General features: G+C 45.4%; 1 protein-coding gene across 1 annotated transcript in view; it reads left to right on the forward strand.

Annotated features, from left to right (window-relative positions):
* LDB3 (LIM domain binding 3) overlaps positions 1–18,154 on the forward strand; it is a 181,998-nt gene that overhangs the window by 42,744 nt on the left and 121,100 nt on the right. Inside the window, exon 2 of the mRNA XM_065408201.1 lies at positions 11,893–12,044. Coding sequence (XP_065264273.1) covers positions 11,893–12,044 — 152 coding nt within the window. The remainder of the gene's footprint in view (positions 1–11,892; positions 12,045–18,154) is intronic.

Below are 18,154 nucleotides of genomic sequence, written 5' to 3' on the forward strand. Positions count from 1 at the left end.
GCTGCATGTCCCCCCTCCAGCTCCTATGCATAGGGGCAGCCACGGGGCTCCGCACGCTGCCCCCACCCCAAATGCTACACCCATCAGCTGGGGCGGTGTCTGCGCACGGGACAGTGCAGTGCGCAGAGCCACCTGGCCACTCTTCTGTGTAGGAGCTGGAGGGGGGACATGCCGCTGCTTTCGCGAGCTGCTTGAGGTAAACGCCGCCCAGAGCCTGCACTCCTCACCCCCCCCATACCTCAACCCCCTACCCCAGCCCTGATCCCCCTCCTGCCCTCCGAATCCCTTGGTTCCAGCCCGGAGCACCCTCCTGTACCGCAAACTCCTCATCCCCAGCTCCACCCCAGAGCCCGCACCCGCAGCCGTCAGTCCCCCCTCCACCCCAACCCCTGCCCCAGCCCTGATCTCCCTCCCGCCCTCCGAATCTCTTGGTTCCAGCCCGGAGCACCCTCCTGCACCCCAAACCCCTCATCCCTAGCCCCACCCCAGAGTCTGCACCTCCAGCCGGAGCCCTCATACCCCTTCCACCCCAACCCCTGCCCCAGCCCTGATCTCCCTCCCGCACTCTGAACCCCTTGGTCCCAACCAGGAACACCCTCCTGCATCCCAAACCCCTCATCCCCAGCCCCACCCCAGAGCCCTCCCCCCCACACACCCCAACCCCAATTACGTGAGCATTCATGGCCCGTCATACAATTTCCATACCCAGATGTGGCCCTTGGGCCAAAAAGTTTGCCCACCCCTGGCCTAGAATGAGCTGGGCTGCTCCCTTTTATACTGAGGCAGCAGTTGGCGCATGCCCAGCAGGGTCTAAGGGGCAGGACTTCCACCGCCCATAATGTGGGGTTAACCCTCTCTTGTCCAGTGCGGGGTATGCCCACCCCATCACAGGCTATTACAAAGGTTTTCTGAGGTATCACTCTATGGACCTTGCTCAATAATATTTTGATTAAGGGCAAAATATTCTAGTCATAGATTGCATTAATGTGCCTATGACCTAAGCAAGATTGTATTGGTCCATTCAAAAATCTACTTTTATTGACAGATGAGAGGTAGAGATCAGGCCAAACCAGAACACTGAATTTGGGTCTTATTTACCTTTTATAGAGGCGTGGACCTAGATTTGGATCCATACTTTAAAGTTTGTTTGGGGTTCGTCTCTCATTGGTAGCCTCCAAACTTTAACAGAAGTGATAAATTAACACACATCCACTGTACTGTCCAAAAAAAAATTGGAGGGCTTGTAAAGAAGATGAATATTATAATCTTGCAATGGACTCTGCATGGGTGGATCCCCTGTGTCTGTGTGGAGCTCCAGTGACTTCAGTGGGGCACTGCATGGATGTAGGGGGTCTACCTGAGCAGAGTCCATTGCAGGACAAGGGCCTAAATGAGGACATTTATACAAATGACTATACAAACAAAAATTAACTCCCTTCCTGAGGCACTCACAATTTAAGACAGCCTGGACCAGAATACACTGGAAGAGCCATAGAATTGTGATAATTTAGAACATTTTGACTAATATAGATAGCTGTGGTGATGGTGTTATATTGACAAAGGTTGTCAAAGTTTTAATTGGATGCAGTTGGACTGGCACACTGGGATAAGGGACATTGTTCTAGGCTTAGTGAGAGAGGCAGGGAAGAGGACACAGACTAATGGGAGAAGGAAATTAAGGGAAAGGTGAGGTTGGCATTATTTGTGGCATGAAGAGGCAAAATGAGATAAAATAAGAAACGAGCAGAGATTTAGGCAGGGTCAAATTTTGCAGAGTTTCAAGGGTCAGGACAAGATCCTTAAACTAGATTTGGTTGGTCAGCGGGAACCAGTAGGTGGACTCAAAGCCTGGCACTTTAAGAACCAGAGTTATAATTAAAGCTGCGATTCTTTCACGGAGGTCATGGAAGTCACGGATTCCGTGACTTTCTGTGACCTCCATGACTTCTGCAGCAGCTGGTACGGCTGACTTCAGGGCCGCTGCTGGAGCGACCCGGGACCAGCTGCTCCGGCGGCCCTCAGGGCCAGCCGCAGCAGCCGCTGCTCAGCAGGGCTCCAGCAGCTGGCTCCAGGGACAGCCTGAGCAGCAGCCAGTGCAGATGGTCCCACGGACCGCTTGAGCAGCGGTCCTGGGGGTGGCCCCAGGGGCTTGGGCAGCCCATGCGGCTGGTCCCGGGGACCACCCAAGCAACAGTCCTGGGGGTGGCCCCAGGGAACGTCTGAGCAGCGGTCCCGGGGGCTGCCACAGGTCTAGCCGCACCGGCCACTTCTCGGGCGGCCCTGGGCAGCTGGCTCCGGGGACTGCCGCCGGTGTGGCTGCTCCGGGGAGCACCTGAACTGTGGTTCTGGGGGTGCCCTGGGGACCGCCCGAGAGCAGCGGTCCCGGAGTGGCTGCCGCAGCGGCCTCAGAGGCACTCAGAGGCTGTCTGGAGAGTGGTCCCCGGGAGCAGCAGGTGGGGGAAAATCAACCCCCAGCGCTGGAGCAGGAGGGCTCCAGAAGTAGAGATTTAGTTAGGGGTATTTTTGGTAAAAGTCATAGACAGGTCACAGGCTGTGAAATTTAATTGACCTGTTCATGACTTACCAAAAATACCCCTGACTAAATCTTAGCCTTAGTTATAGTTAAGCCCCAATGTAAAGAAAGGGTTCATTTGCAGCATTAGGATCTAAGTTCAGATCTGAAACATCTGTGGAGTCTGGAGAAGCTGCGAGTTTTCATTCAGGTCTCTAGTCTAGGTGAACTCATTTTAAAAAAATCAGGAAACTTTTAAAAAAAATTTTAATCTGGAAAAATAGTACTTAAGACTTCTGGCTTTTTGTCTTCCTGTTTTTTTCCCCTTTGTTTTTTAATTTAATGAATTAACAGGAGACCAGAACTGAATTTTCAGAACAAGAGAAGACATCAGGAGAGAGAGGCCATGCTTTCCATTTCTTTTTGCTGGATTTTTAAAAATAGGAACAGCATAGTCCCAAATGTACCTTGACACTTCAGTCCTGGCTCCGCTTTATCTCCATCAGTATGCTGGAACTTTGCCCCACGGTGATTATTAAATGTTCTCAATGCTGGCCCTAGTTGCAGATTGTTGGTTCACTTGGAAGTCTATCAGGGAAGCCACTTAGCTTCTAATTATAGTGACTGGGTTTTTACTTCAAGATAAGTCTTTTATTTAAGTTATAAACCCTGACCTTTAGGATCTCATACATTTCAACTCCACTGAGCTGAACAGTTTTCATAGCAAAGTTGCTAGTCCAGTTGTCTTTTGTTTGTAATCGGTATTTCTTCTTCGAGTGCTTGTTCATGTTGATTCCATTCTACGTGTGAGCACGCCCACATTCACGGCCATCTGAGATTTTTGATTTAGTGGTATCCATAGGGTTGGCTGTGGCGCCCTCTTGAGTGCCACGCTTATGCATCAGTATATCAGGCGCTGCTGGCCCTATGCCTTCTCAGTTCCTTCTAGCTAGCGGTTTTCATCTCTTCTGACTTCAAGCCTTAGGACCTTGTAAATAGTTTGTTTATAGTAGTTAGTGTTAGTCAGTTTCTGGGGCTTAAGCCCTGCTCAGACTGCAACAGTCCTATGACTGTTAATGACCTCCATAGCACCTGCCTGAAGTGCTTGGGGGAGTCACAAGTGAAGGACAAGTGTCACATTTGCAAAAACTTTCGACCCAGGACCTAGAAAGAGTGCGACATCCGTCTGAGGGCCCTCCTCATGGAGGCTGCTCTTCGCCCAGCTTCCAAGCCTTCCCAGCCGGATTCTACCACTAGTACCTCTGCCTCGGTACGTAGCATCCCCCCGGCACCGGGATCCACCCAGCACTGCTCTCCGTCACCAATGCCCAAAAGAAGGCCAAGAAGCATGGCTCCTCAGCACCGGGCAAGAAAGGCCAGGAGGTATTGGGCAAAGGACCCAATTTGGGCCACCCGCCCACACCAAAGTCACATGGATGTGCCTCCTCAACTGGAACCTCAAGGGATCCCCTCCCAAGGGATCTGCCACCGACTCCCAGGAGTGGTAGGGGACCCAGACTTGTGGCGGGGCCGACGCCTTCCCAGGCTCTCCTGGCGCCTAGAGAGCAGAGGCCTCTACCAGCGCTGACAGTACCGTGTATGCCTCAGGAAGCAGCAAAGGCTCCCTACGAGGGTAAGCCAGCTGTCAGGACCTGCCTGAGGGCACTTGAGCACCGTCGATCCCCAGAGATGAGGCAGCGCTGTCTGACTCCGTGCCGCAGATCTCCAGCTTCACAGCCCACGTCCTCTGCAGCTTGCCCAAGATCACTGACACTGCGATCGTGGTCTCCGCCCTCTTGATGCGGATTACCTAGGGGGAGGCGCCAGTCACCGTATCGCTGGCACCATTCACCCGCCTGCTGGTCATCTTCTCAGAGCAGATCCCTATCCCCCGCACTGTGGGAATGATCTCCGTCGCGGTACCGGTCCCCCCGGCCCTGGCACCGGTCCCATTCAAAGCGCTGGTCAGCTGACAAATGCAGGCATTGACGGCCCCACTGTGGTCACTGGAAGGGGATTTCTCTGGCATGGAGAGGAAGTTCAGCCCCTCACCGAGGCATCACGGCATGATTGGGCACCTGAGGCTGCGTCGACCTTTGCGATGCCGCCTTGGCAACATGGCCAGTGGCCAGCACAGTGGCCCTATTGGAGTGCATTGGGCACGCTTGTGATGTCGATGCCTCCTTCGCACCATTCATCAGCTGCCACCTTGGAGCAACAGTTGGCGGTACCAGGCTTGGTGTGCAATGCTCACTTGGAGGTCGGGGTATAGGAGCAGGTGCCCACCCTGAAACTCCTTTCCCCTATGGGAGATGATGCCCCGGGGCCTCCCCTGGCGGTACAGTTGTCGTCCTCATCCCCGGACAAGGCGGTGACGGGGCCCTCGAGTGCCAGCCCGCTGGACAATTTTAAGGAATACCAGGGGAGAAAAATTTATTCAACAGTCAGCCTTCAGTTTCGGGTGGCGAACCACCAGGCTCTCTTGGGCAGATACTATTTTAACTTATGGGACTCCCTCCGTAAGTTCAAGGAGTCCCTACCCTAGGACTTGGCCCAGGAGTTTGGCACCCTGGTAGAGGAGGGTACTGCAGCAGCAAGGTGCTCCCTTCAAATGGTGTGGAACACAGCCGACTCGGCAGTTAGGGTGGTCGCGTTGGTGGTGTTCCCTGTGCCGGTAAGTCTTCTATGTTACTTTCACCCCTGGATAGTACAGCAACGACTAAAGCTTGTCTTTTTCTCCTCCCACTCACCTGCGCAGCCCGGCCTGGCAAAGCATCCCAGGGGCCAGAAGTGCTCATTTTGAAGGTGCGCTCAAGAGCGATGCCCCAGTCAGCTCCCGGGATCCACCTTGTTCTTCACTCGACTATCGTCGTCCCTACCATTCAGCCTGGTCACAGGTCACCTCAGACTATTGGGTGCTAGAGATACCCTGCAGCTATATCTCTGGCCGGATCTGCTGTCCCAGAACCACGGCAGTCTTCTACACATGAACCTGGTGGCATTGCACATGACAACATGGCTACTGCATGGCTGAATGCGGAAGAACGGGAATGCTTGGCCCATGTCCAACAGGTCTTGCTGGGTAGCAGAAAGCCCTCCACCAGAGCGACCTACCTGGCCAAGTGGAAGAGGTTCATGTGCTGGATCTTAGACGGGGTATCTGGGCCGAGCAGGCTTCTCTGCAGGCGATCCTGGACTATCTTCTGCACCTCAAGCTTCAAGGGTTGTTCTTGTCATTGATCAAAGTCCACTTGGCCACTATTTCGGCCTTCCACCTTCCGCTCCAGGGCAGGTCGGTCTTCGCTCATGACAACGGTCCAGTTTTTGAAAGGTCTGGAGTGTCTCTACCCACACATCAGGGATCCCGTCCCTCCCTGGGACCTGAACCTCTTGGTGTCATGGCTCATGGGTCCTCCCTTCAAGCCTCTAGCTTCCTGCTCCCTTCTCCTCCTGTCCTGGAAAGTTTCTTTCCTGGTCACAATAATGGCCGCCAATAGAGTCTCTGAGATCTGGGCGCTTACTTCAGAGCTGCCTATACGGTGTTCTGCAAGGGCAAGGTCCAGCTGCAGCTACATCCAGCGTTCCTGCTCAAGGTAGTTTCACAGTTTTATACCGGTCAAGACATATACTTACCGGTCTTCTTTCCAAAGCCTCATAAATCGGAAGAGGAACACATATTGCACACCCTGGACTTCAGGAGGGCGCTTTCCTTCTACATTGGCAGGATTAAGCCATTTTTCAAGTCAACGCAGTTGTTCATTGTGGTGGTGGACAGGATGAAAAGTCGCCGAGTGTCTGCTCAGAAGATTGGATCATGGCCTGCATCCGTTACTGCTATGAGCTGGCGAAGGTGCCTCCACCAGTGACCGTGACTTCCCACTAGACTAGGGCATAGGTGTCATCGGAAGCCTTCCTGGCACAGGTACCGATCCAAGAGATCTGTCGGGCTGCTACCTGGTCGTCCGTCCACACGTTTACGTCTCATTATGCTCTTACCCAGCAAGCCCAAGACGATGCTGGCTTTGGCGGAGCAGTGTCGCAAGCCACTTGGCCCTGACCTCTGAGCCTGCCTCCAGGGATACTGCTTGTGAGTCACCTAGAATGGAATCAATATGAGCAAGCACTCAAAGAAGAAAAAACAGTTACTTACCTTTTGTAACTGTTGTTCTTCGAGATGTGTTGCTCATGTCCATTCCATTACCCGCACTCCTGCCCCTCTGTCGGAAATGCCGGCAGGAAGGAACTGAGAGGGCGTAGGGCTGGTGGCACCTGATATACTGATGCATGAGCGCAGCACTCAAGAGGGCACCACAGCCGACCCTACGGGTACCGGTAAGGCAAAAATCTCCAACGGCCGTGCATGTGGGCTCATGAACACCTAGAATAGAATGGACATGAGCGACACATTTAGAAGAACAACCGTTATGAAAGGTAGGTATCCGTTTTTGGTTTTTTTGTTGGTTATGCTGGTTCTGAGTTACAGATCTAATACATTAGTTTGGATTAAATTTTTATATTTATAGGCTTAGTGGGTGTCTGAAAAATGATTCTGGAAGTGCTGTCCAATCCCTTAAAATGGACTTCAGTGCATGTAAAGAACAGTGATTATATATGGATGGGACAAACTGGTTAGAAAAAGTAAAAGTGTCTCTGAACATCATGCTGTTTTACCTCTGCTGCAACAATGCGTCGTGACTTGGGAGAATGCAACATGATTGGCAGACTCTGCTCAGAAGAGTCAAAGGGCTAGAATAACTGGGATATTGAAGGCCAAGTGAAGAGTGCATTAGTGAAGCTGTGCAGGGCCCCAAGACTGGAACACAAAAGTCTACTGCAGAGCTGTTTGGAGAAATCTTGCACAGAGCATGCCCTCACTATCCTTGGCTCAGGACATGGCTACTAATCCCTTCACTTTTGTAAACAGTTAACTTTCAAATGAAACGGATGCTGTCAAGACTGACAGGCTACAACTTTGACCCCTTCCCCAAAGATCAATTTTACCTTTAAAATATGGTCCTACTATTGCTTGTGGCCTCACAGATGACTGTGATGGTCATAATTAGAGGTTTGTACAGAGCACTATGCAAACCCAAACCCACTCAGGAATCTTTAGTATTACAAATGCCTATCATGTGGATGGAGTTGATTTAGTTAGGGGTCAGACATTCTCTGCTTGTGTAAATGAGTGCAAGTCCATTGAAATAAACAGTGTTTAATCCATTTACACTAACAGAGAATTTGGTCCTTTAATTTTAAGACAGTTATAGCCCTTTTCTATACCAGGGCTTATTTAAAAAGGTAAGGCCTTTATTTGGGGCTGGGGGAAAGGAAGATGTGGCCCGTCATCCCTGTTTCAGTCCTCTTTATTGAGGTGTTTAGCTCTTTTTGTCCATACTATTTAAGTTCATGTTCCCTAGCTTTATTTAGTTCATAAGGTGGGCGGGAGGGCAGGGTGGAGAGGTTTATGTGTGGAGTAGGAATTCCAAAGTTAGGCTAGCTTTTTCAGTAAGAGGCTTAATGTTCAGCAATGAATCTTTATTCTTGATAGGCACAAGCAGGTGCGCAGATCACTAGGAGTCCACTAGCTGAAGTGTGGAGGTGTCAGCAGCACAGCACAGTTAACATTTTTATGACAAGGGCATGCACGTTTTCTGTGGGAAGGGAGAGTGGTATCTTACAGATGGCTAGAGATTTTTTTTAGTAGCCTTTATCAGCCAGGCTCATATCTTGGTGTCTGACTGCTTGGAAAGTACTTTCCTTTCAGTGAAGAAAGGAGTTAAAGGGATCACTCAAGCCATGGTGTTCAATCTGGTATTTAAAAGGAGTTCTGCTAGATTATTTGACTCTGATTGAATTGGCTGTTGGGTCTCCTTTCCATTCTAAAAAAAGAACAGGAGTACTTGTGGCACCTTAGAGACTAACAAATTTATTTGAGCATAAGCTTTCGTGGGCTAAAACCCACTTCATCGGATGCATGCAGTGGAAAATACAGTAGGAAGATATATATATATATATAGATATATATATATCTACACACACACACACACACACACACACACACACACACACACACAGAGAACATGAAACAATGGGTGTTATTATACACACTGGAACGAGAGTGATCAGTTAAGGTGAGCTATTACCAGCAGGAGAGGGGAGAGAAAAAACTTTTTGTAGTGGTAATCAAAATGGCCCATTTCCAGCAGTTGACAAGAAGGTGTGAGGAACTGTAGGGGGAAAAAATAAACATGGGGAAATAGTTTTACTTTGTGTAATGACCCATCCACTCCCAGTCTTTATTCAAGCCTAATTTAATGGTGTCAAGTTTGCAAATTAATTCCAATTCAGCAGTCTCTCGTTGGAGTCTGTTTTTGAAGGTTTTTTTGTTGTAATATTGCAACTTGTAGGTCTGTAATCGAGTGATCAGGGAGATTGAAGTGTTCAACTGGTTTTTGAATGTTATAATTCTTGACGTCTGATTTGTGTCCATTTATTCTTTTACGTAGAGACTGTCCGGTTTGGCCAATGTACATGGCAGAGGGGCATTGCTGAGACATGTTGGCATATATCACATTGGTAGATGTGCAGGTGAACGAGCCTCTGATAGTGTGGCTGATGTGATTAGGTTCTATGATGGTGTCCCCTGAATAGATATGTGGACAGAGTTGGCAACGGGCTTTGTTGCAAGGATAGGTTCCTAGTTAGTGTTTTTGTTGTGTGGTGTGTGGTTGCTGGTGAGTATTTGCTTCAGGTTGGAGGCTGTCTGTAAGCAAGGACTGGCCTGTCTCCCAAGATCTGTGAGTGAGAATCATCCTTCAGGATAGGTTGTAGATCCTTGATGATGCGCTGGAGAGGTTTTAGTTGGCGGCTGAAGGTGATGGGCTAGTGGCGTTCTGTTACTTTCTTTGTTGGGCCTATCATGTAGTAGGTGACTTCTGGGTATTCTTCTGGCTCTGTCAATCTGTTTCTTCACTTCAGCAGGTGGGTATTGTAGTTGTAAGAACGCTTGTAGGTGTTTGTCTCTGTCTGAGGGGTTGGAGCAAATAACCTGCTGGTAATAGCTCACCTTAACTGATCACTCTTGTTACAGTGTGTATGGTAACACCCATTGTTTCATGGTCTCTGGGTGTATATATATATATCTTCCTACTGTATTTTCCACTGCATGCATTCAATGAAGTGGGTTTTAGCCCACGAAAGCTTATGCTCAAATAAATTTGTTAGTCTCTAAGGTGCCACAAGTACTCCTGTTCTTTTTGCGGATACGGACTAACACGGCTGCTACTCTGAAACCTTTCTATTTTAAGTTATTCTCCCTACCTTTCTATTTTATGTATTATTGTATGTGATGACATATTTGGGGGATTGAGAGGGGAGAGGGTCTTTCAGTAATTGGATTATTTGGAAAGTAAATCTGATAACTGAAATAATTTATTCTTTAAATTGTGTGTGTGTGTGTGTGTGTGTGTGTGTGTGTGTGTGTGTGTGTGTGTGTGTGTGTGTGTGTGTGTGAAACAGGTCAGTGAGATGCATAGGAAAGCTGAGAATGAGAACAATTCTCTGGTGCTGTTCAATGAATGACAAATTGTAATATGAAATACACTAAATCCTGTGTTTCTTGTATGTCCCTACTTAAGAGGGAGTGGATGATGCATAAAAATTGCAGGATAAAACTTTTTCCCTAGAGATTGACTTTAACTTTCCCCCCCTATTCTATGAAAACAGAAAAGTACAAGAGAGAATGGATCTATATTATTAATGAAACCTTTAAATCACATGCAGAGAGCTTTAATACATCTTTGGCTATTATTTTTTCATTCAGAGTACACACAGCTAGCCTTGATGGCATTACAAGAATATCTCTGCTAAGGAGCTAAAAAATGTCCTACTCTGATGTAAGGTTGTCAACCACAATCTTCGTGCTGGAGTTCTAGATGATTTATTTTTTAAAGATATGCTGTGCCCAGATAATTGATTGCCTAGAACACAGGGAGTAAGAGACAGATTTTTAAAGTCATTTAGTTTCCTAAAAATGAAGAAGGGTGCCTATTGAGATTTTCAAAAGCACCTGGTGACCTGACATTGAAATCAATGGATTCAGGCGCCTAGGTGCTTTTGAAAATCCCACTGCGTATACTGGTCTGCATCTTTAGGCACTTAATTTCCTTTAAACATCTGTCTTTAAGACCTTGAACTTGATTCAGTATTCTATGGGAAGCCAGAGTAGAGAGCAGAGGACAGGTTTGATGTGCAGTTGGTAGCCTATGTTGCTGAGGAATTGTGCTGCAGCATTCTGTAGTAGTTGGAGTTTCCTAAGGGCTGATGGCCTCATGCCTAGTGATATTACATTGCTGTAGTCCAGATGGAAAGTACAAAGGTGTGTGTAACTGAGGCCAGGATATTTTCTGCCATGATGAGATGGCATCTCCTATACAACTGAAGATGGTAGAAATCTTTATTTGTAGATGCTGCTATAGGAGAGCTAAGTGTCTGTGAGGAGTCCAAGAGCATTCCTAAACTATGGATGGAATTGACCAGTTGTGGGTGTGTACCTTCAACCAAAGGGAACTGCTCCACCGTCCCAGTTCAAACCAATAAAATGGATTTTGGGAAAGTTCAATGGTAAGGGAAAGAGTGACAAAAAATTAATATGTTCTGCACCAGGCAGAGCGGTGCTCGATCCTGATTAGGGTCTGTAGGGACTCCCAACTGCAATCCAAATGATAATAAATAACCATAAAATTTAAGGCAACTTTGGATGTGAAAATAAATGCACTTTCGAGCAACATGTAGAAACAAATCCAATTCTGATGGTTATTACACAATAGGTGAACTCCCTGCACACTCTCTGTGCAAGGGAGATGGTAGAACATGCCTTTCAGTGGTGAGAAATACTTTTGAAACTAACTGTGTATTTATAATGGACTAGATCTTCAGCTGGTGTAAACCAGTGTAGTTCCATTAAGTTTGCTTGGGCAAAATCCAGGCTGATGTTAAAAATATTTTAATTGCTTTAGACAACTTTTTATAAATAACCTGACAGTTATCTGAACCTGTTGAGTAACATCCATCTTGGGTTAAATGGGAATTTTCAATATATGCAGAAAGTGCTGGGAGATCTACTCTCCGTTAATTGAGGGTGAAGTTTAGCCCTGTTTAGAGGGGCCAACACAAGTTATATGGAACACTTAAGTCCAAAATAGTGCTTAAGTGAAAAAGACGAATTTCACCCTGTGTGTCTAGCTTCCATTAGTATCATTATTTGCAGGGATCGAGGAGAGTGAGGAATAAACCCCTCCCATAACAACTCTGGACTGGACTTGTTCTCTGAAACCATTTCACACAAAGAATAAAGTCTGTTTTTCTTTTCTCCCTCACAGATCACCCCTGGCAGCAAAGCAGCCCAGTCCCACATGAACCAGGGGGACCTTGTGGTAGCCATTGATGGAGTCAACACAGATGGCATGACCCACTTAGAGGCCCAGAACAAGATCAAATCAGCCAGCTACAACCTGAGCCTTACCCTTCAAAAGTATGTTGACATAAGTTAATACTTTCATGAGCTGCAGAATTGTTACGAGAAAGTGGCAGACCGAGGGAGTGATAAACATCAGAGTTTTGCCTGTTAGGTTTTCTTCAAGAATCTGTGAAGATTTGGACATAAGATTGAGATGAAAGGTCAAATTCTGCTCTGATTTACACCATGTGCAACTTTACTGAAATCAGTGGGGTTGCACAGTGTGCTAGTCTGGGTGGAATTTATCCTATTGAATATAAAATGGGTATGCTAATGCTTCCTTAGCCCGCTGGGAAATTTTTAAAAGCATCCTGTTCCAAAGCAATTCTGCTTATAATTGATTTTGTTCTTGCTTATTCCCTGGCTGATGTCAAACTATTTTGTTTTTTGACATCATGAATGTCTGCTGTGGAAATGATTCCCTCAAATGGAGGATTATGATTTCAGATGAAGAACAAGGTGAAAAAGCCCACCAGATATTTGCATCAGATCCCTTCAGTGGTGGCTACTAGTGGCCTGATCCTTCTTTCTGTGAGGGTGGAGCCTAGCTTCGTCTGAGAAAGGTGTGGTCTGAGCACAGGACTGGGAGCCAGTACAATTGCAGGGAGGAGAATCTCCCTCACAGAGATGGGGAAGAAGCTTCCTTCCCCTGGAGAGCGCAGAATCACTCTCCTGATTCCTCCTGGCATTGCTTCCTTGCACTGCATAAGAGAGAGTTCATTTTTGAGAGCCTTGTTCTAAAATGCAGTAACCTTCTTTGACATTGTGATTAGATTTAATTAGAAAACTCTTTCTTAATACCTGTGTTAATATTTAAAGCTGTGTAATGATAGGAGGCAAAGTAACTGCTACTTACATTGTATGGCATGTTAGAGAGAATACTTCGTATAAATCACAGGAAGCAATCCTTGGGAAGGCTACGATGTGTAAATCGTAAATGTGTACGATGTGTTATGTGCTGAGAACATAACAGAGGCTCTGTTGTGCCATTGCATAGCTGAGCCAGTTAGCACCAGGAGCAGACTAACTGCTAAGGGACACAGATCCTGGGTTGAGGTTTTGAAAGCAGTGCAGGGGATTCTAATAGATGATGTGTGGCTAAATTCCCTGAAACTTCCATTTTTTAAGCAGATGTTCCTGTTAATGCATAAAATAAGTAAATGAAAAGAAAAGGCACTAAGAGAGTTCCTAATGTATAGAATATGTTTTCGGTTTTCAGGTGATGTCAGTTGCTTTTCACAAGTTACATTGTATTAAATGTGGACTGGAAAAGAGAGAGTTAAGTTTAATAATGAAAATAGCCTAAGGAAGTCTGAAAAAGGTTGCAGTCCATCTGTCTTAATTAATTTCTCTTCACCCCAAATCTTAATACATCAGGTAGAGGGGCATAGAGAGTTATTTCCATCACTCCATGTAATGTGGAGGGGCGTCTCTAAGGTAAGCAGGAAGGGGACTCAGCCAAAATTAATAAAGGGCCAGACCAAAGGTCTGATACAAATTAATGGATTTCCATTGACGGCAGTGGGCTTTGGGTCAGGCCCCAAGCCAATAAATTGACAAGACTAATTTTATTTCATCCACAGCCCCTTGGGCTCCCAAACTAATGCTACGCCCTCATAGAATAGATCCAGGAGGGTTTATGTATCTGCTGGGCCGGCTCCAGGGTTTTTGCCGCCCCAAGCGGCGCAAAAAAAAAAAAGCGGCGATCGCGATCTGCGGCGGCAATTCGGCGGGAGGTCCTTCACTCCGAGCGGGAGTGAGGGACCAGCCCCCAAATTGCCGCCGAATAGTTGGACCTGCCGCCCCTCTCCGGAGTGGCCGCCCCAAGCACCTGCTTGGCAAGCTGGTGCCTGGAGCCGCCCCTGTGTATCTGTACAAGTGAATTCCCACCTGGTCTTCTCCTATGCTATACATGTGCAAGTGTACAACAACTTCTAGCCCTGCCCACTAAGGGTTTCATTGTGCTGCTGTAGTGGATGTGAATGGATTTCACATAGATTTGTTTTGTGCTTTTTAAAATAGTCTGGATTATTCTTTGCCTTTTGAGGGAAGGGAGAAATCCTTCCAATAAAAAAAGTCTCTCTTCTACTGGATTCTCGTGTTTCTTGCTGAGGGTTTAAATCTCTTGAATAGTAGTCATCTTTTTAGGCCTCAAGTTCATTCAGGACAAGCAATGTTTCCTTTTCTTTTTCTTGGCATTATTGTACACATGTATTTTTTTCCCCAACCATCTGCAGTACTTTTTACCCTACTTTTTAATAGCAGTGAAAAATACAATAAATGTTAACCTTTTTAAAAATTTATTTCACTAGTGTGGAAATGTAACAATATTTTGGTTTCTGCGAAAGGAGTAGATGGTCTCAGACTGCTTCAAAGAGTATCCGTATCACAAACCCACCAACACAGCTGGCACCTTTGTTGGCAGTCTTAGCAGAAAAAGGATTGAATAGACATGGAAATAATGCTAATGTCTTACAAAAACGATTTAACCAATTTGTTATAAAGGACATAAATGCATCTTATTTTCATAAGTAATAAAATAATAATTTTACAAAAACCTCAGAAAATGGTTGTGAAACATGAACATTGGCAGTATGTGTCCCAATTTAGTGTCCTCTATGTATCTTGGATGTGTTGAATGAAAACTATCAATTTGTTGAACACACAGTGTTCAAAGAGTCTTGTATTCATATATGTGAGTTTGCTCTGCTGTTATTCATGTAGCCATCTTGTTCCTTGTTTGACAGTTCAAGCAACTGTGACTATGTTAAAATATTTGTAAAATCCTGAAAACTTCACATATTTTAGTATAAAATAGATTTGTTTGAAAACTCTTAATAGAACTGTGATGTTCTCAAACCACTATTACTTTATTACTATTTGTTCTGCTGTTTAAAAAAGTATGCATCCACTCACAGCTAAAAAAACCCAATATCATGTGACTCAGATGACCAGTCTCTCACTGTGAATAGTCAGAGCAAACAGTTTCAGAGTACCATATAGGCTGAAATGTGTTTGCATAGATTAATGTATTCATGTTAATCAGATCAGTTTGTGAACAGGAAAGAGCTAACGTTGCATTGAGCATTTATTAATCATAAAAAGTCTAGCAGCTTCTATATTCACGACATTTTACCTTTTACAGATGCTCGTGCTCTGAATGATTTTTTTCACTACATTTCCTTTTGTTCTGTTGCCTCTTGATGTTGGCCAACAGTGAGAGATGGTGGCTCCTTCTGCCTTGTTAGACCCTTAGAAATGATGAACAATGTGTGAAATCAATGCAGACTTTTTATAGTAGAGTCTGGTACCTAAGCAGATTTACAGACACTTATGGATTTGGTATCAACTGGATGTCTAACATAGTGAATGCCAGTGAAAATGAGGTATGGTCTGAGGCTAAAACAGGGAAAGAATAAGTTAACTGTTACTTAGACAAATTAGATTGTCTTCAAGTTGCCAGGGCCTGATGAAATACATCCTAGAATACTCAAGGAGCCGACTGAGGAGGTATCTGAGCCATTAGCAATTATCTTTGAAAAATCATGGAAGATGGGAGAGATTCCAGAGGACTGGAAAAGGGCAAATATAATGCCAATCTATAAAAAGGGGAATATAAGGACAACCCGGGGAATTACAGACAAGTCAGCTTAACATCCAGAATGATAATGGAGCAAATAATTAAGCAATCAATTTGCAAACACCTAGAAGATAATAAAGTGATAAGTAACAATCAGCATGGATTTGTCAAGAAAAAATCGTGTCAAACCAATCCAATAGCTTTCTTTGACAGGGTAACAAACCTTGTGGATGGAGGAAAATGGTAGATGTGGTATATCTTGACTTTAGTAAGGCTTTTGATATTGTCTCACATGACCTTCTCATAAACAAACTGGGGAAATACAGCCTAGATGGAGCTACTAATATAAGGTGGGTGCATAACTGGTTGGAAAACCATTCCTAGAGAGTAATTATCAATGGTTCACAGTCAAGGTGGAAGGGCATATCGAGAGGGGTCCCCCAGGGATCAGTTTTGGGTCCAGTTCTGTTCAATATCTTCATCAGTGATTTAGATAATGGTGTAGAGAGTATACTTCTAAAGTTTGTGGATGATACCAAGCTGGAAGGGGGTTGCAAGTGCTTTGGAGGATAGGATTACAATTCAAAATGAACTGGACAAACTGGAGAAATGGTCTGAAGTAAATAGAATGACATTCAATAAGAACAAGGGCAAAGTACTCCACTTAGGAAGGAACAATCAACTTCACACATACAAAATGGGAACTGGCTGCCCAGGAAGTAATACTGTGGAAAGGCATCTAGGGGTCATAGTGGATCACAAGCTAAATATGAGTCAACAGTGTAACGCTTACAAAAAAAAAGTGAACTTTATTCTGGGCTGTATTAGCAGGAGTGTTGTAAGCAAGACACAAGAGGTAATTCTTCCACTCTACTCCACACTGATTAGGCCTCAACTGGAGTATTGTATCCTTGTTCTGGGGGCTACATTTCAGGAAAGAAGCACACAAATTGGACAAAGTCCAGAGAAGAGCAACAAAAATAATTAAACATGACCTATGAGGGAAGATTGAAAAAATTGGGTTTATTTAGTCTGGAGAAGAGAAGACTGAGGGAGGACATAACAGTTTTCAAGTACACCTCTACCTCGATATAACACTGTCCTCGGGAGCCAAAAAATCTTACCACGTTATAGGTGAAACCGCGTTATATCGAATTTGCTTTGATCCACCGGAGTGTGCAGCCCCGCCCCCGCCCAGAGCACTGCTTTACCGCGTTATATCCGAATTCGTGTTATATCGGGTCGCGTTATATCGAGGTAGCGGTGCACATAAAAGGTTGTTGCAAGGAGGAGCTCTTGGACAGTGTAATGTTTGGTTTCTACCATCCTTCATTCCACTGATCCTGCAAACAGTATTATCCAAATTCACAAAAAGTATTGTTTGGACTCAGAGTTGCTTTCACAAGTTGTACTCCCACCAACCTAATCAAGCTGTGGCTTTTAATAGCTGGGCTAGAGAGAGAGTAGGGTATAGAAAGAGGGTGGTCAAAATGGCTTTCAGTGAAGTGTGGTACTGATGCTCAATCACTTTTAACTGGAGGCTATTATATGACTCTACTTTCAATGCAGATGGACTGAACTTGCTTTGCTTTTCTTCAAATCTGTTTAAAGTCCCAAATGTCTTCATTCCACATTCTTTCCTGGAAGTGACTATGGTCTCTTCGTGACTATACATTTTTGGGATGGGCACTTCATAAAGGAATCCACACCTTTCCAGCTACACCACATCACTGGCCAGCTACATGGCAGAAGATCTCTGTATTCCTCTGATGCATCAACAATGCCTAGGATACATGACTTGATGTGATATGCTGTGGTAAATCCTATATCCTCAAAAGTGATTCTCACAGCCAAAGTAATTGCCAAGTGCCCTTCTTTAAGAGAGAAGGGAAAGAGATACTGACCAAGGGGAGAAAAGTGGGAACTATCTCTGAGCAGTGAGAGAAGGCAAAGAGAGTTTCCAACCAAACCAAGAACCAAAAGGGAGAGGAGAAACCCCCTTGGACCTAGTAGCCAGCAAAGTGACCAGTGTTAATTGAAACGTCTGGAGGTTATACCTCCACATAGCCCTCTTCTAGCCATGGCTTGTTTGGAGTGAGGCTAGCTTGGACAATCTTAGTACTGTGGATATGAAGTGGAAATCAGGTTTTTCCTCAAGACTTTAAAGAAAGGTGGGAATGGGGATGCATAAAAAAAAATCTGATAGGTACATTAAAGGTGAGAAATCTTGGGAAATTTATTTTTTAAAAGTATTGCTTAAATAGTTTATTTTTCTGTTGCCCTGTATTACAGTCAATGCAGGGGAAGGGAGTATCTGTATACGGAATGAGAATATGGTGGGGCTAGCACCTTTTAGGGCTTTCGATGGAAAGGCCGTATCCCTAGATTGAGATTATTTAGGACAGTAGTGCATGGTAGCAACACCGCTCTATAGAGAATGATCCTTAGTAGTGAAATTCCCAAGCTATGCCAGGAAATTAATAGTTTTGTTTTGCTCTTCAAGCACTGTTGATCAAACGGAGCTAGCTTGCTCACTTCCTCTATC

This window comes from Emys orbicularis, chromosome 7, assembly GCF_028017835.1.
Source record: "Emys orbicularis isolate rEmyOrb1 chromosome 7, rEmyOrb1.hap1, whole genome shotgun sequence".
Classification (NCBI taxonomy): Eukaryota; Metazoa; Chordata; order Testudines; family Emydidae; genus Emys; species Emys orbicularis.